General features: G+C 43.1%; 2 protein-coding genes across 7 annotated transcripts; both read right to left on the reverse strand.

The window, feature by feature from the left end:
* Positions 1–3,895: 3,895 nt before the first annotated feature.
* On the reverse strand, positions 3,896–7,036 carry LOC112137784 (trichohyalin). 6 transcript variants are annotated; one of them, XM_024260272.2, is made up of 7 exons: positions 6,543–7,036; positions 6,196–6,428; positions 5,992–6,124; positions 5,672–5,918; positions 5,387–5,481; positions 4,396–4,594; positions 3,896–4,097 (listed from the first exon to the last, which is right to left on the reverse strand). In XM_024260272.2, exons 1-7 carry the CDS (start codon positions 6,605–6,607, stop codon positions 4,008–4,010), a joined length of 1,062 nt encoding a protein of 353 aa, XP_024116040.1. In that variant the 5' UTR covers positions 6,608–7,036; the 3' UTR covers positions 3,896–4,007. The 6 variants fall into 6 exon arrangements, with proteins under 6 accessions (XP_024116040.1, XP_024116043.1, XP_024116039.1 ...); XM_024260275.2 differs by having other exon boundaries at positions 6,196–6,417; positions 6,543–7,034; XM_024260271.2 differs by having other exon boundaries at positions 6,013–6,124; positions 6,196–6,467; positions 6,543–7,022.
* A 172-nt stretch (positions 7,037–7,208) lies between these two features.
* ptar1 (protein prenyltransferase alpha subunit repeat containing 1) lies at positions 7,209–15,392 on the reverse strand. Its single transcript, XM_024260269.2, has 7 exons — positions 15,229–15,392; positions 12,777–12,946; positions 12,593–12,659; positions 10,770–10,874; positions 8,494–8,710; positions 8,156–8,424; positions 7,209–8,074 (listed from the first exon to the last, which is right to left on the reverse strand). Exons 1-7 carry the CDS (start codon positions 15,312–15,314, stop codon positions 7,738–7,740), a joined length of 1,251 nt encoding a protein of 416 aa, XP_024116037.1. The 5' UTR covers positions 15,315–15,392; the 3' UTR covers positions 7,209–7,737.
* Positions 15,393–18,938: the final 3,546 nt, after the last annotated feature.

The following is an 18,938-nucleotide window of genomic DNA, read 5'->3' on the forward strand; positions in this document are numbered from 1 at the left end:
GCTCCTGACAACTGGCCCCCCCCTGCCGCGAGAGGTGAGTAACTTTTAAAACATGCGTAAAAGCTGAGTTTTTCGCGGCCAATACTTCACTTTTTTCGTCACTTTTCCTGGCAACTACTGACCCATTTTGTTTGCCATAAAGGTGTGTGCACACCACCAGCTGAATGCACGTTCACAAGCGGACGGCGTGAATGAAACACCACATTCTGCAGCGACCGGGGCGATTCCACTCCAATGACCGTGTGACCCCTGTGTTGGAGCGATCAGCCATCCATCCACAATCGTGCTGTCTAGTTCAGACTAACGTTGACTGGTTTTGACTGAAATGAACTTCTGAGTGGTGTTTTTACTTCCCTAGATCATGTGTTTCTTTTCAACAAGAATGACATCCTGCTCACACTCCTGCGTGTCTCCACACGCAGGTAGGAATGCGTTCGTTCACTAAACAGAAGCAGGAAATACAAAAGCCAAAAATAAGAAAGTGGGGAAATTACATTACATTGTTAGGCCGCATGCTCGTTTTATATGTGACCAAGATGAATTTCTTACTGTTTGTGTGCATGGTAACAAAAAAGTCAGTGAAGAATTCAACAATAAAAAAAAGGTGCATTGTGGCTCAAAGAAAAAGGAAAAGATTAGATATTTCTCATAACCAGAACAGAAAACTGCAGCTCAGAGAAATAAAGAATCGATCAACAACTCACCTGGAAAAGATCAGTTTTGATTTTGTTCCTTTTTTTTTCAATCGATAATCATCGATGATCAGCTGTCTGTAACTTCAAATTCTTTGTCTTCAAATGTCTTTGTTTTTGAAATAATCAACAAGAACCAGCAACAGAAGTTCTTGGCTGCTCCGTAGAACAGAAACGAAAGTGACTCATCCACTTCCTGTCAGTTTTTTTTTAACCAATCCACGTGACTGAGAGGCACAGGAGTAGAATAAACAGTGACAGGTTTGCACCCCCCCTCCCCCCAACACACACCTACACACACAATTTCTTAGCAGATCAACATAAAAATAAAACGTTTAATTTTTTACTCTGTTATTCTCAGAATAAAAAAGTAACGCTTTCATGAACACAAAAAATCCCTTTTAGTTCATTTTCTTTTATTACGGCTTGAAGGTGAAATAGGAACAATCTTGAACTTTTGTTTTTTAATATTTAGTTAAATCCAAAGGTTTGGTTTTTCCATGTTTCATTTTACTTGATAATTCCAGATCTACTCTAGTGTCAGATTTTGCAGTAATCTCATTTCTGACCTTCAGGAAGTTTGTGCTGAAAGTCTCACTTTATTAATGTAAAAATGTTTTTTAAATGTAAATCAATTTATCATTACAGCTTCCTCTGAACTTTCTGCAGAAGTTAACTGATGGTTTTTAGTAGTTTTCTTTTGTGAAGTATTTCTGTTACTCTGTTTAGTGTGGTTCATTTGATTCAATACAACATTAATCACTGTTTTCTCCACACTGGTGAAGGTTTAATAAAAAATAACAATAATACATTTTATTTATTAGGCTCCTTTCATTAAACTCGAGGTCACTGAAAGGATAAAGGCACAAACACACACACACACATATATATATATATATAGAGAGAGCAAATGTTAAGTTAAAAGTTTAAAAAAGAAAAGTGATTTGCAGTCATAAAGAGTAGGCCAGTCTAACAAGATGAGTTTGAGGCTGGAGATGAAGAGAGGGAGTGAGTTCATAGTCTGGAAGTCAGGGCGAAGGGAGGTCCAGAGTTGTGGGGCAGTGCGACTGAATGCCCTGCTCCCTATGGTGACAAGGGGGGCAGTGGGAGTAACAAATTGGAGGGAGGGCAGGAGTGGGTTTGTGGGTTAGGAGGAGGATTTTGTGGGTGATCCGGTTGGTGATGGGTAGCCAGTGAAGCTGCTTGAGTATGAGTGTGGGGTGATAGAAGGAAGGGTTCTGAGTGATGATGTGGGCAGCAGAGATTTGGACCAGCTCAAGTTTCTGGAGAGTTTTTTGAGGGAGTCCAAACAGAAGAGAGTTACAATAGTCCAGGCGGGATGTGAAGAGGTTGTGGATCAGTACGGCGGTGGAATGAGGGCTGAGGGACGGACAAAGATGGCAGGTGTTCCCGAGGTGGAAGTTGGCAGTCTGATATTGTTGATGTGAGAAGTGAAGGAAAGAGTGCTGTCCAGAATGACACCCAGGCCTTTATCTTGAGGGGAGAACGAGGGAGTTGTCAAAAGAGATGATGCAATTCATTATTTTACAGTGGACTTGGTGCCTACCAGCAGAAGTTCTGTTTTATTGTTGTTTAGCTGGAGGAAGTTAGAGGTGAACCAAGATTTTATTGAGAGAAGGCAGCTGGTAAGAGAGGCAGGTGGGAGGGCGGAGTCTGGTTTTCTGGAAAAGTATAGCTGGGTGTCATCTGCATAGCAGTGAAAATATATTTGATGTTGAAGGAAGATCTGTCCAAGGGGAAGAAGATAGATGATACACAGCAGGGGTCACAGGACAGAGCCCTGTGGCACGCCTGTGGTGACGGCAACTGTAGAGGAAGTAAATGACTTTTGGATGAATTGTCTGATACGGCCAGAAAGAGTCATGAAACTAGTTGAGAGGAGTGTTTGAGACGTCGATGGTTGAAAGTCTGTCCAGGATGATAGAGTGAGTAGTCTTGGTTTTAGATTTTTGGATGAGTTTGGAGATTTGGCTGATTGATGTAGATCAAATACTGAAAGTGAACTATAAGGACGTGATACAAATGGCAGGATAAGGTTTATTTGTTGATGTTTTGCAAAATGTCTGCATGTCCACAAATGACTAAAGCATGTGATGATGAGAAAGTGCTTTAGATTTTTAACTACTGTGTTTGTTTTGTGCTAAAGTTGTAAAGAAAAAGTTTAACAATTGAAGTAAATGTCATTTTATATTATGTTCTCCTGTGTTTAAGATACTCTCAAAGATTAACTTACTCTTTAATATCACTGTACATAAGGCTTCCTGTTCTATGGAATAAGCTCTCAGCTCATGTCAGAGAGGCCAGCAGTTTCTACCTTCAAAACTAGCCTTAAAACATTCCTCTTTGGACAGGCGTTCTGCCATGCTAGCTAGTAATCAGAGAATATTCCCTCTCCCGTGGTCCTTGTGAGGCTAGATTAATAAATTAATATTGATGCGTTTAAATATAAATTTAGATTTTCTATCAGCATTATTTTTCAGATCAGCTGTGGGGTTCTGTTCTCTATTTTCATCTACTTCTCCTCTCTTCTATTCTTTATTATTTATTGTATTTAGTTCTCCATGCTTTTGTTGGTGCAGTTCCATTCACATGTTGTTCTTCTTTCCCACTCTCCTCTGGGGAGCGGGAGAGATTTCAGATGCCCGGTGGATCGCCCACGCTCCCACTCTTGGCCGTGGACCACGCCCCCGACACCATCCTGCATCTCTGAGTGAGAGTGATTCCTGCTGGGTCATCTCCCTCCTGGTCGTGGACTGCACTTCTGCTTCAGCTTGACTATGGACTTCATCATCACTCGTCCCTCAGCTTTATCTGAATGAACTTTTAGATTCGTAGTTGTAGAAGCTAATTTTTCTTTAACTGTTCTGGTATCGCCTGTCCGTCCTGGGATAGGATCTCTCCTTCATGTGGGAATCCCTAAGGTTTCTTCTTTTTTCCTGACTCAGGTTTTTTAGGAGTTTATCCTTACCGGGAGGGAGGGTCTAAGGGCAGGGATAACCAGTTTATGTAGTCTGTTTAGTTTTTAACTATTGTTTATAATTTGAAGCCCAATGAGGCAAATCTCTTTGTGATTTTGGGCTATATAAATAAAATTGAATTGAATTTAATTGAATTTAAGCTGCACTCTGCAGGAGCAGCATGTTTCACCTCCAGCATGTTCTCCAGCAGAATTTGCTTCAGGATGTTTGCAAACACCAATGATAGTTTTTATTTTTTTCAGTAAACATTTCTGCAGGTGCAAATGTGCAGATTTATTGGACGGATTCATCCTCCAGAACCAGGTCCAGGTCCGGGTCAACCTGAAGGACTCTGATGGTCTTGTCTTTGCAGAATCTCCAACAGCTTCTGCTCGTAGATCTGGGCTCGTGGAGGCCTGTGAGAGTTCTGGACAGAAGAAGGAGGTCTGGGTCACATTCCAGCATTCATGGTGCTGGCTTCAGTTCAGAGGAATTCTGGGAAGAATTCATGACTGCTGTCCCAAACTGAAGGAGTGTTCCTATGAGCTGCAGAGCTGAGAAATACAAAGATTTTCTTTCATCCTTCCTCAGGTTTCTACATGGTTGTGTCACATCTTCATCTACTGAGTCCACGAAGAAGAGTGAAGAGGAGTGATGAAGAGGGAAGAAGAGTGATGAAGAGTGAAGAAGAGTGATGAAGAGTGAAGAAGAGTGATCACATTTACCTTCAGAAGCTCCACTGATAAACTCATTTTCTGATCAGATGGGGGTTTGAAGCTCACCCTCATGTTTTTTGGAGGGGGGGTCTCTGTAATCTGAGGTCGTTTCCTCTCAAAGGCTTCAGTCCTTCTCTGCTGCTGAGCCCCCTCCACAGCTGGGGGGGCTGTTTGATGCATATGCTTCATGGATGAGAAGACATTCTCTCTGAAACAGCAGAAAGTTTCATTATGTGATGAAACCCTAACAGATCCGTCAGAAGGTTCTGGAAACATCTTTAAAGTCTGCTTTAGATCCATTCTTGAAGGACCTTTGGGTCAGAATTTGAAGGTTCCAGAACCAGAGGAGCGTCCAGCCTCACAGAGAAGACTCTTCAGTCATGAAGGTGATTTGTAGTGAAAGATCTCAGAACAAAGACCGTTCATGAAGACAAAACTGGTTGTTATCAAGGTCATCACAACGTCCAGACTGAAACATGAAGTCTTCATTCCAAACTGGTTCTGTTCTGACTCCAGTCCTGCTTCTGCAGAGATGCTCAATCATCCAGGATTTCTGCTCTGACATCCTAAAAGTTCCGTGTGAAGATTGTTTGAGACTTTTAGTTTCTCTAGTTTTTTTCTGATCTAACAGCTGTTATAAACTTCATGATTGTTTTTGTGTTAATTCAACAAAAGTCTGTCTCTTCCAATAAAGTCATCTCCAAACATGTGGACTCATTTATCTTTCATTTTCCTCTATAAATAAACTGTCTTATTTTTCCAACTCGTTTTATTAAATTGTGTTTTTCAGTGAACTTTAATTTTTCTTTTTGTTCTTGTAAACTCTAAATAAATTGTTAGTAATGAAAGAAAGAATAATAAACACAAACAGAACTTGTTTGATGAAACTCAAACTTCTGTTAATAAAAACTAAAGCTTGTTGGATCTTTTCTGACGATCTGGAGAATCTTCCTCCTCTGTGATCTGAAAGTGCTGCATCAGCAGCAGATCATTCTGGTACCTGGGAGCGTCCTCCAGCTGGAGCGCGCTCAGTAGCGTCCTGACCTCCTCCTTGGTCTCCAGCAGCTGCAGCTTCCTGCGCAGCTTCTCCACATCCTGAAGGTGGTGTAAATGGAGATGTGATGAAGGAGCAGCAGCTTCTCCATCTTCATCAGACACAAACTCTCCAACTTCCAGCAGTGTTGTGCTCCTCTAAAGGTGGGACCACCTCCTTTGCCCCTCCCCCTCTAACAGCTGGTGAGAGATCATGAAAAGCCTCAGAGGTTCAGATCCGATGTCCTGGTACCTTTGTGAGGCTGAGGATCTGCAGCGAGTCCTTCTTCATGTTGGCCTTCACTTCATCCACATCACTGCAGAGGTTCCCCAGAGAGAGCTGGAGAACCTCTTTTTCCTTGAACAGAGCCTTGTTCTGCTCCAGCAGGAGCTTTGACTCCTCCTTCACCTCTCTCAGCTCCTTCTTCTTCTCCTCCATCATCTCTGACAGCCGGCTCTCCAGGAGCCTGTTGGTGTTCTCCATCTCCTCCGCTTCATGTCTGTTGGAGGACAAAGAGTCAGAGGCTGCGGTCCATCCAACACGGACAGGCGTGGATTCTCTGTCTGCTTCACTGTTTCTGATCCAAACTCAGCTGTTGGTCAGCAGACTGTTGTTTAGATCGTAGTTGGAGCAGCTGCTCCACGCTGGGCAGCTGCTGCTTCAGCTGCTGCTTCAGCTCCTCCTGCTGCTCCTTCATTCTTGCAGCTGGAAGGGAGGAGAGAAGGAGGAGAGGAGGTGGTGCAGCTTTCCATGGAGGAGCATGTGTGGATGCTCACCTTGATGTGTGACCTCAGAGCTCAGCAGCTCCGTCCTCTCCTGAAGCTGCAGCTTCTCCAGGTGCAGCTGCAGCTTCAGAGCCTGCAGCTCCTGTGTGTGAGCGAGCTGCTGCAGCTTCAGCCGCTCCTGCAGCTCCTGCAGCTGCTCCTCCAACTCAGCGGAGTGGTGCGGCAGGAACCGCTCCATGTCCTCCCGGTCTTCCTCCAGCCTGCAGCTCAGAGCTGAAAGCAGACTGTTCTCAGAGCTCAGCTGCTTACAGCGGAGTCTGCATCTGAAGCAGGAGGATCAGAGGAACATCTGTACTGCATTCTCAAAGATTCCAGGGTTATAAAAGGTTGGAGTTTACCTCTGAAGCTCCGCCTCCAAACTTTGAGCTGAAAAACTAGAAGTTTCTTTGTCGTCATTCATCATGACTGCAGATTTTTCTTTCCTCTCCTCCTGAAAATGTTCTGCTGTTTTCAGACACTTCAACCACAGTTTGAGATTGAGAAGTAACTGTTGTTGCCATGGTGATGAGGCCTTCAGGGTCTCATGGACTGTTGATCACTACTGTAAGTAGAGAAAATCCTAAAAATTAACAAAAACCTGAAACTTTTTTATCATTTTGTTAGAAAAAAGATCTTCAGTTTAGAAATAAATAAACACAAACTGAACAAAACTGTGTGTGTAAAGAGCAGAAGGTTAAGGTGTTGTGAGACATTGTTGTTTGTGGTTCTGGACCGGGTCCATCTGTCACTTTGGAGAGTTCTGCACTGCTGCTCCACAGAAGCTCCTCCAGAGGCTCTGAGAGAGGTGAGCTGAACCTCCTCAGGAAAAACACTTCAGGATTGTTTTAACTTGATAGGAGATCAGCAGAAATCTGTTCAGTGGCCTCAGAGCTTCCTCTCCCTGCAGACAGACTGATGTTTGGTTCACTAAGATCCTCGGCTGTCTGAAGTGTTTCAGTGATTGTCAGCAGACAATCTCAGCTAAACTTTTAGTTCTTTAGAGTGAAAAACGACAGGAAGTGATGTCAGAGGTAAAAGAATCGGCTTTTATTGCAAAGCTCGTTTCTGGTCTAACCGGAACCATTCAAGTACCTTAAAGTGACGCTGCTCGTGGGCCTGGGGGGTGAGGCATGCACATGTAGCGCGGGGTCTGAGGAGGTCAGTGTGAAGGTCACAAACCGCTACATAGTAAAGACCCCCCCAGAAAAGAATACCAGCCCCCTGAACATGTGAAGAGTCCATCTGTCAGGCTGCAGCGGGCCTTTCCACAGAACTGTAGTGTTCTGGACCGGTGGAGCTCCGTGTTCTGCTGGGTCCTCATGTCTCTGTTCTGAACGCTGACATGAGGGAGTGTGGAAACCCCTCCCCCGACAAAGATCCAGGTGAGACTTGACCTAAAAACACTGGAACAGGAGGCGGCCCCCCAGCAGCTGCTGGGTCAGAACCGTCCAGAGGGTTCTGTGAAGGTGCTCTGCAGGCAGGTGTGCTGATCCTCGACCTGCACCTAAAGGCAGCCTCAGTGCTACGAGGAGGCGGGGTTTAGAGCTGGCGGTGTCAGGATGGCACCCCGACCACCGTGTCCAACCACTTCCTGTAGGCCAGAGCGAAGCTCCTCTGCTCGGGGCCGCAGCCGTCCAGCAGGCTGCTGACGAACACACGCTCAGTCTGGGAGGAGGGGGGGCGAGGGACCGGGACGCCCCTCCTCAGCCGTTTGATGTCCTGGGGGTCTGAAGAACACCCCCGGTCCACCTCCATAGGAACACCAGCCGAGGTCTGGCTGTCACCGCAGCTGATCGGTGTTTGAGCGCCCCCCGCTGGATCACTGCCCTCATCACCGCTGTCGTCCCGGTGCTGCTCCTTCCAGCGGTGCCACAGGAAGAAGACGTGTCTCCTGGGGGGGGACAAACAACAGGAGCTGAGGAAGGCTGAGGAAGAGGAGAGCTGCAGACTCCAGGCCTGGTGAGGGACGGACCTGTGGCTCCAGAGGGTCTCGTGTCCGGGAAAGGACTGGATCAGGTCCGAGCACAGCTCCATCTCACGGCAGAAGAGCTGCAGGACTGTGGGGAGGTCCCGCTGCGCCTCCTCTCCTTCGGACCGCTCCCCGTTGGCGCAGCAGCCGGCAGGCGGACCCAGAGAACCCGTCAGCTCCTGCAGTAGGAACTGGCGGTAGTGGAAGCCGCTGTGGTCGGACACGTGCGTGGACACCCAGGGCCGCATGGACGCCAGCTCATCCAGGAAAACCTGCAGGAAGAACCTCTGAGTTCTTCCCCGAGTCATACAGAACCGCAGGATTGGAGGAAACGGACCCACCTTCACGTTGCCCTTGGCCAGCCGCTGCAGCACCCAGATGCGGTGGGACCAGGCGTTGTAGTTGCTGGGATAGCGGCAGGCGGCGTCGGCGCACACCTTCATCTCCTCATGGAGCGTCTGGGCCAGCTGCTCGCTCAGGTGCCGGCTCCTCTCTGCATCCGTCTGGTTCTGGTCTGCTGGAGGAGCCTTCTGCAGGAGGTGCAGCAGAACCCAGCGCCTGCAAACATCAGAGCTCGCCGTCAGCATACCTCCAACAGGTAAACAAATGTCACTCAGCCTCAGCCCCTCCCACTTAAAGAGACTCGTGCAGGCAGCAGCAAAGAACTCTGGTCTCAGCTTCAGAGCAGACAGAACTGCATCCTGTGACTGAAGGATCTCCCTCAAGAGGTACCTCATCACACCTGATCCACCCTGTTCAGCCCACCTGAACACAGATCACCTCTTTGTACAAACACAGACCAGCAGGACCACAGGTGAGCCAGACTTTGGGTCAAACACAGTACAGGTGTGACTCCGCCCTAAATTTGTTTGGGTAACCAAACCATAATTTTGGCTGTTGACCTCCATAAACAGGCTTTAAAAGTGTCATCTGTTGCCACATTTTTGACACTCTAGTCAAAACCCGTCTGTGTGCTGCTCCCTACAAGGTATTACAGTTGAATTTTATGATTGGTCAACTGGTGGAAGTCCAAGAAGTTTCTCGTCAACATGCTCTGCAGCTCCAGTATAAGCCCCGCCCATTTTTGACTTTATAACAGTCAGTTGTGATCGTGTTAGCTTTAGCGTGGCTAATAGGTGTTTCGCTTTCAGTCTTCAAATCTACTGGCTTACACAACTTTCCAGTGGACTTGGAAGTTAGGGAACTGAGGCTGAATGCAATTAGCATTACATACAGCAAAATCCGTCCTGGTAATGGATTTGAACATTTCACTTAGGACTGTTAGCTTAAAAAAAAGGATTGTTAGCTTAATACATTAGCCTTCATTAGCCATAATGCTCACAGTAAACTCTCAGACATGGGTCCCATTCAGTCCTGTAAACCTTCGTGTTGTGCAGAATGTTGTCCCTTCCAGAATTTGTATCCTGTCGCTGGCATCATTGACTTGTTTTGTAACACTTCTCTTGCATCCCTGCTGTGCATTATTATATGCAGAGAAAAATCCTCAACCTCCACAGAGAGTTCTGTAGTGAAACCATAGATAGGCCTGCATATAATTATTACTATACACATATCACACTATATTGAAATATACAGTCAGTGGGTGAAACTGACATCCCTTTGCTCTGCATAACTTTCCATTATTGACGACAGTGTATCCCCCCCTCCCCTTTTTTTGTTGCATTTTTTTTTAATCTGTGCTGATAGTGGAGTAACCCTCCATCTGTCCGGTTTTGTTACCCTTTATAGGTGATTTTCTGAACAGAAGAGGTCACAGATGAGAGCAGAAATCCTTTCTGGATGAAAACGAAAGCTGGACTCAGGTTACACAAACTGGACTCGCTGGTTCTGATGTTCTAACTTCTGAAGCCCGTTTCTGAGCTTTTTTTTATCAGTGATCTTGAAATTGAAGTGTTTCTTCAGCTGTGATGAGGAGAACTTTGTCTTCCATGAAGGAATGAAGGGAGGAGTGATCTGCTCTGATGAAGTGTTCTGTTGAGGTTCTAGAGTGGGTCGGGTTATCCGAGCAGGAAGAGGTGAAGTGTGAGCTGCTTCTGGAGTGAATCCGACCAAGTGAACGTTTCAGGAAATAGTTCTCATGTTGGGTTCGGTTTCAAAATAAAGGTTCAAGATGATGAAGGTCCAGAACTTTTTTGTTCTGGATAAACATACTGTGTCTTGACTGAAACGGACCGGAACAAAGAAGAGAGAGCAGAGTGGTGTCCTTCCTTTAAAAGTGTTGTCACTACACTGACTTATTCTGTACATTTTACAATTTTCACTTTGAGTTTAAAAGTCAGAAGAACTCAAAGTAATTGCAGATTCAGCAGCTTTTGATAAACAGTCTACAAACTAAACACAGACGTCTCTTTAAAGGCTTAATCATTTTTGACCAATAGAAGGGACAGAGAACAAGTCAAGTCTCAGCTTGATAGAACCAGTCAGGTAAAAATCACGAGTATCAAAGTATCACTAACATCCACATTTGAAATGCTGCACTGATGCATGAAGCTGAATCATAAGGGAACACACCCTTCAGAACTGTGGTTCTGAAGAGTTTGGTCTGGTCTTAATTAGGAGTTCGGGTCACAGCCGGTGCTCTGCAGGTAGAGCTCACCTGTGTATCCACGTCTCAGGACTCTTGGGGGATTTGCTGAGGGCCAGCTTGCCCAGGTAAAGGTCTCGCTCTGGACTGAGAGCTCCACTCTCCACCAGCTCCTTCCTGCAACAGAACAGGTTCTGGTTCTGAGCAGCAGTCAGGGCTTCCAGTTCAGAGTGAAAAAAGGTGAACATGAAAGGATCACAGTGACACACGAGCGTGAACATGCAGACGTGGATGGAGGTCAGTGAGCAGGGAGGAGCTGAGGAGCTGAAAGGCTGTTTGTCTACTCACTGCAAAACACATGTCAAAGTCAAGGCCCGGGGGCCGGATCCGGCCCTCCGGGTAATTCTATCCGGTCCTTCAGATCATTTTATTTATTGTTATTAATGACCCCATGTTATCTTCCCCTTTTTTTAACTTGTATAATTTTGACAATGTATATGTTTTTGTGGACAGTAGAATATTGAAAGTTATTTAAGGTTTAAGTTGATTTATTCTAGAATAATATTCCTGCCTTTTTATTATTCACAATTATGTTTAAAAAAAAGCTAATATTTCAGCAACATGCTAGCTGTTTTGACTAACCTCAGTTTTATTTTGCAGTATTTTTCCTTTAGACTAATTTGGTATTTAGCTAATATTTTAGCTAGCTATCAGCATTTTAAGCTATCAGCTTCAGCGTTTTTAACTGTCAATTTCAGCATCTTCCGCATTAAATTCAGCTTACAGCATTCACACTAGCATTATTGCAGGTAATGGTATATATTTAATTCAAAAAAGTGTTAAAAAGTTACAGTTTTAAAAATGTAGTTTTAGAGTGTTCAATAAATGTTTATCCTGTTCAGCCTGTGATCTGTTTTGGATTTTGTGATTGAATTTGACACCCATGTTGAAAACCTGCTTTCAATCTATGATCAGCAGGGGGCGCAACAGGCTGCAAGTCAGGATCAACAATTGCTCGTTAAATGGTAAGGAGAGACAAAAAGATGAAGTGATCCTGATCCAATAGTTTGACTGTATATTGAGATCTGGACTGACTGGTGTCCCAAACAGGAAGTTCCTGCTGGTTCCAAGAAACTAAAATCTCATAAACTTCTATAGAGAAATAAACAGCTGTTACTCAGTTACATTTGTCAGAATAACCACTCTTGCTCTGATACCTTTTTTTTTTACATTTTATTGATCATCCTAATTTGTTCATGATATTTATTCTGTATTTTAAGTTATTGAAGTAATAAATTGATCAATCATATGAGTCAATAAAAGCATGTGGTCCAAAGTTCAACATTCGAAAGGTTTAACAGATTCTCTGTAGCCCGGTTTCAAGCATTGGGGTCGTGGCCGTCCAACAAGTTCACTCCTGATTGATGAGAGTGGTTGCCATAGAAACAACGACTCAGACCAATCCCTGCTTACTGACCATATCTGGTTCCAACATGTAAATGTTTGTATTGTGATAAAATGGCGACTAAAATGATTTTGGGTTAGCTGGAGTAGAAAAAGTCATTTCCTATGGATGACATCACACTCACACAGTCCAATTCTCATATACAGTCAATGGTTTGAACCAGTGATAGAATAACATGATCATGTGACTTCTAAATAAAAATTGTGTTCTTCTATTGCAGTTTCAGTAAACAGACTGATCTTCTGCGACTTCAATTCCATTTTGGTTAACTTAGAAATGTAAAGTTCTGCACTGAGCTGATCTGTGGGGTTCATACACTGAGGGTTCTGTGTGGATCCTGTATTCCCTTTGAGACCCAGCTCAGTGCATGTGAACAGTACAGACAGCTGAGCTCTGGAGTCTGAGGCGGTGTGTTTGAGGCGGGCCGTACCGGACGTTCCAGGCCGTGGTGAGGTCCGGGTTGAGCAGCAGCAGAGTGCAGGTGATGTCCACTAAAGCTGTGTGAAGAAACAAGAGTCTGATGAACCAAACGGTGCAGGAACACCACCACCCGATCCAGGTCAAAATGTTCTGGTGCAGAGGTTCAACAGAACTGGGCTCAGAACCCGGCCTACCTTGGCGGTCGAGCCAGAGCCTGCGTTGGCGATAGAGCAGCAGCTTGTTGTGCACGTACGGCAGCAGGAACTTCACACACCAGCTCTCCACCCCCAGCTTGTTCTCCACCATCACGATGGGGCTGCGGTTGTAACGGGCCTCCGGGCACGGGATCAGGCCGATCTCATCTCTGGGGGGCAGAACCAAAGAGCAGAGTTAGCCACCTTTCTGGAGGTCTTAAACATCTGAACCTGTGCTGGATAAGAACTCCTCACATGCTGGAGCTGCTGATCCTTCAGGTAAGTAAAGCAGTAGGAGGGAGGTAATGTTAAGTATCATGAAGCATATTTTTTCTCTTCTGGGGGGTTGAACCCTCAGAGCAGCTCTAAGCTGTACCTCCTCACCTCAAAACTCCAGACTGGAGCATCAGTGTGTTTATGCTGCAGGAGAACAGGCTGCAGAGGAAGAGGCTGCATGCAGGACAGGTGCACAGAAGGTGCATTTGCTGAGGAGGTGCATGCTGTCAGTGAAGGGCAGCTTTTGTCCCTTAAGTCCCTATATGTTCTTTAAAAACATCCTGACAACACAAGGAGGTATTTTACTACCTGAAGCTCCAGAGTTACATCTGGCCCTCCACTGTGGCTTTCTGGTTAAATAAAGTTGTTATTTGTAAAAAATAACAATAAAGTAAATAAGTCTTAAAAGTTTAAAAAAGTCAAACTGAGTCAAACTTTATTCAACTCCTTCACAAACAGTTGAAGGACAGTACTTATCACAAGCTGAACTAAAACATTTTGACAGATTCTTTTGGGCCATTTACCACAGAAAATTAGGTGATGGTCTGGAAATAAGTAGCACCCAATTATAAAGTAGATTTTGTACTTTTTTACATAAGCCGCAAATGGTCTGCCCTACTTTTTCTTATTTATTGTTTTCTTGAGAAAACAAACTTCATTTTTTTCTTGTGATAATGAGATAATAAAGAATGACGCATGACTCCTCTTCCTTTTCCACAATGAGATGCCGGGACTTCACCTGCTCTAAGTCTCTTGATTTTATTTAATTACAAAAACTTCAGTGGTTCTACACTCCACAAATGGCTTCATTCCATCTCATGCACCACCCCCCCCTCCCTGTATTTCCCCTAAACCTCTGAATAAACAGGTTGATTGACAGAATTGAGGGCCGACGAGAATGTGAGCATGGTCCGGACATTGGTGGACACAACCAGCCACTCATCCCAGCTCCGTCCGCTACTATGCTTTTGTCATTTTTATACAATCCGCTGAAAAACAGAGCAGAGCTAAAGGAGGGAGCTGGTGCATGAAAAAGAATTATGACGTTTAAAGACCATAGATCCATTCATAAATATATAATATATAAAAATAGACTAAACAACTTTTGTAGAGTGTTCTTCAGTTGTTTTTGTTGTTAACCACAAACGAAAGACTTAATTAAAACAGGTGAAGTCTCTGCGTCTCCGTGCGGGAAAGGAAGACGCTTCATTCTTGATTATCTCATTATAATGAGAAAACAATTTTTTTTTTAAAGTAGAGCAGGGAGTTTTCAACTTCTGTACTTTTGAACAATTTCAAGTATTTTAATTGCATGTTATGTTTCAAAAAACATGGTTAGAGAGGGTCACTTTGTTAGCTCTGACTTAATATTAGTTAATTAGATTTACACATTTCTGGCTGAAATGCACCACAATTGGTAAAATATATGTTTTGGTAAAATATATGTTCCAAGTCACTACTGAATTACACTTTGCTGCACGGAAATGATCCTTTGTGCTACAGGGTGTCTTTTATTTTGAAAGGAAGTCATGGGACACTTTGTCAAAAGTTATAAACTACTATTTATGTGGAAAAGGACAATTTTCTTTTCCCTTCTTTATGCCCCACAAAAATGTTTATTTACATTTATCTCAACAGTACCAATAACATAACAAAAAACAGTGTTTTATTTTTGTAAAGGTTAAGGCGGATGTTGTGGATCCAACCGGAAATCGACCTGAATGGTCCATAAATGTTGATGTTTGCAGAATTCTAGACTATGCTGATCTCTACTGGGTGGATAAAAGTTTACACATGTGCGAAAATCAACATTTATTTTGCTCTAAAGCACCGCATTTAGCAGTATTTTGTCTTATTCCTTCTTAAAAACTTTCCGGATGTGACGTAGTGACAGGACCTCTGTAAACAGCCGGTTAACCGGGAACACTATGCAGCATTTAGACGGTTCCTAGAGGCTGTTGGGCGTCTCGGTTCATCACCGGGTGCTCCCGCCGGACGGGGTTTCTGAAGGGCGGCTCGGGTCGCGCCCCCACCGGAAAGCAAGCAGCTCACTGTGTAAAATCAGCGGAACCCGTGGGGAACCGCGGCGAATCCAGGCAGTAGCCGGAGCCATCGGAGGATGCGGACGCCGCTGCTGCTGCGCTCGCGCGTTGCTTGACTCCCGCTTTGGACTCACATGTTCCGGTTCCTGTTCAGGGCCGTGCTGAGGTCTCTGACCACCCTCTGGACCAGCACGTCCACCTCCGAACCCGTACCCGACATTTTACGGAACCGACCCGCGTCACCGGCGCTTCTTCTTCGGTGTCTTTAATGTTCTTCTTCTTTTCCTGGAGCGCAGGAGGCCCAGCGGGGACGCAGTGCTGCCCCCTTGTGGTCGCGGGCAAAATAAACATTCTTTAAAAAGCAGAGTTAGAGCATGGATGTGTTTCATTCATCCGTTTATTCCTTTACTCTTTCGTTCCTGCATCGTCAAATAAAAGACAAATAAAACAGTTTGCTGATTAAACAGATTAGTATGAGGAACATTTTTGACACCAGGACAAACATGAAGACGTTTATCTTGATGTGAAGATCCCAAACAACACAAAAACAAAGAAAATTCACCAGCTTTATTTAATCTTCCGTAAAAAGGTGGGGTTGGGGTTCAAAACAATCCTGAACATTAACCTTTAAATCACAAAGTATAATCCAAACTGAGTCTTTCCTTTAAGGCTGTAACAATTAATCATCAATGATTCGATTAATTTTATTTTTTTTTTTTTTGTTCTTTTTCAGTTAGAATGTACAATACATAAAATCTACTTAAAGAGCAGGAGCAGGATGAAGACCAAGTCTTATATATCCCTACTGCGTTCCTATTATTTAATATGATACAAATAGATGACTAAATTAGTGAGTATAATCAAAACAAACACAAAATCCATAATAATAGCAACAATAATACAATCTGGAACAACATATTTAAATTATGCTGCATGCAAATCAATCATTTTGTTTTTACACTTAACTTAAAACATCAAAACTGGTTTGAAATTAAAGAAATCAATTATCACTCACTGATTGTGGTAATTGATGACTCAACCTAATCGGATCACAACCACAAATGATCAGGATTTAGATCGTTGTTAAAATGAATCGTCACACCCTACTTCCTTTAGCAAAAAAGTACTACACTTGTTTTATAAAGTATACTTGAATATGATCACAATAATAACAAGCCCACTAGTGGGGGGGGGGGGGTAATATAAACACCAATGGTTTGATTTGGACAGAAAATATTTTATTCAGAAATAAACAGTTTATTCCTAAAATGACATAAAGGCATCAAATAAATTGTGATAACATATTGTTGACAGTTTTTGAAAAATTAAGTACAAAACTTCTGTAAAAAGCCTTGAAGTGCAGCAGTCAGATCATGATCTTATCTCAAAGGATTCAGATTCACATTGTTTTCTGTTTGCTGAATTCCTAAAATCTGCTCTTAGCTGCAAAGCTCCTCTCTGGTTGAACTGGTTTCACAGATTCTCTGCAGGAAAGATGAACTCTAAGAGGACCCCAGACTCTGAAGCAAATGCAGGAATTACTGAAAGTGTGAGGAGGAAAAAATGAAAACTTGAAGTTTCAAATCAGTTTGTCTCCCTTCACACGCAGATATCATGACAGCACATTGAATTATTTCCCTGGACAATGTTCTGCTCCACACAGTCGGGAATTTTCAGAAAAGTTTCAGGTTTTCTAGTTTATTTGACATTCTCCTAATTGATTTAAATCCTGAAAATGAAAACCTCTGTTCTGATTTTCTGATTTATTGTTGAGGTGTTATCAGTGTTTTTTTTATTAGGATTATGACGTTTCTAGCCCACCTGTGTTTGTTTTCTAGGACATAGTTTCTGCAGAGCGGCAGACGTTCGAAGTTAGAAATTTACCTCTGGGACTGTTGGTGCAGAGCAACCCCTCCCACCCTTCCCGTCACCCATAAGTGAGATATCTGTTTACTTTACGTGTTGAAGTCAAGGCCCGGGGGGCCTCCAGGTAACTGGTAATCCTCCAGATCATTTTATTTTATTGTTATTAATGACCCGCCGTTATCCTGCTCTTGTTTCTAACTTGTATAATTTTGACAAATATATATTTTTATGGAGGGTAAAAACTTGAAAGTTATTCAAGGTTCAAGGTCATTTATAACTGTTTTATTATTATTCATAATTATGTTAAAAAGTTTCAATTTTAAAGTTTAAAAATAATGTCCTTCTGTTGGCTTTTTTAGGCTTTTTTTTAGTTTAGCTAATATTTCAGCTACAAGCTAGCAGGTTTGGCTAATCTGGGCTTTTCTTTTGAAGTTTTTCAGGCTGTTTAGGAGTTAGACTAATATTTACACCTTAACTGTTTTAGCTATTAAGGCTTTTTTCAGTTTTTTAGGATATTTTACGTTTAGCTATTTGTTCAGCTACATGTTATCTGTTTTGGCTAATCTAACTTTTTCAGCTAACAACTTAAGCGTTTTCAGTCATATCAACTTCAGCATCATCAGCTATTAGCGCTAGCATCTTTAACATGCTTTCTCACCAGCTTACAGCTCCTAACACTGTAAATATAATAATGAGAGAAGTTTTTCATTAGTTGTCAGTCAGCATCATGACTTCTGGACCACTAAAGCCAATCAGGTCAGGGAGTCTGAATGAAACAATGACATGTTTTCTGTGTCAGAAGCTGATGTGACATCAAGTAAAATAAGAACATTTTCTTCTGGATGAACTATAAGATCAGCTGATCTGAGTTTAATCACAACCGCTCTGATCTAAACTAAAACCAACCTGTAACCATTCAAGAGATCTGTCACAAAATCTGTCTGAAATGTGTTTTTATGTGATACGTAAAACTAACGTGTATTTGCTCTAGTCTGAGGAGTTTACGTGGCTCTCCTCCACATCAGATCCTCCATGACAGTCTGTGGACGCTGGGAGGACTTTAGAAACGCTCCAAATGTGAGATCTTGGAGATCCAGCCAAAACCCTGAGTGGATTATTTCACTCTGTGTGGTTTTACTTTCTTCACCATGACAGCATCATCAGGGAGGAGCTCTGCACTGAGAAGATTTGGTTAAAAGCCACAGAGCAGTATTGACAGACATGAGCTCTGATGACATCGATCTTCAGTCTGAATTCCTTTCAGCTGAGGAAATATCTTCAGATGTTACAGGGAAAAGGCTTTAAGAGATGAGGAGAATAACCTATACCGGACATACTGCACAGAAAATTGTGTTTTTAACGTGTTTTTGAAGCATTGCTCTGATGTTAGAGGACATGTGTAGAGAAAGTTGTATTTCTGAGTATTTCTTTATTCAAATTACTGTGAATTAGAAGAAGGGGAATAAATACAGATCATATTTATGACATACTCGCTCGATGCTCTGAGCTCTAGCAAACAGGAAGGGGAAGGGGGCGGGGTTGCTCCATGCCAGTGGTCCCACCCACATCTCAGAGGTGGATTTCTAATGATCTCCTGCTGCTCTGCAGGAACTATGTCCCAGAAAAAGATATATATTTTCTTCATCAATAAATCAAAGGATGATCAGAGTGAAACTTTATTAAATGTGGTTTGATGATTACATTCAGCGGAATAATCTTTAATGTGAATGAACAATTTTTCCATTTGTCTTTTAGCAGCTCTACATCAGAGCAAAGGGATTCTGTTTGAAAGAAAGTAACAATCAATGTTTGGTGGACAGGAAGACAGTCGGGTCACACTGAGGTTTTCATGATGATGGTTTCAGGTGATGTCATGAAAACTGAATCTGCTTCTCTCACTGGAATGTGTTTATAACTGTTAGTGGGACAAAAATACAGGAGGCATAAAAATGTCCAAACTCACCAGCAGAGAGACTGT

Source organism: Oryzias melastigma, linkage group LG9, assembly GCF_002922805.2.
Source record: "Oryzias melastigma strain HK-1 linkage group LG9, ASM292280v2, whole genome shotgun sequence".
Lineage (NCBI taxonomy): Eukaryota > Metazoa > Chordata > Actinopteri > Beloniformes > Adrianichthyidae > Oryzias > Oryzias melastigma.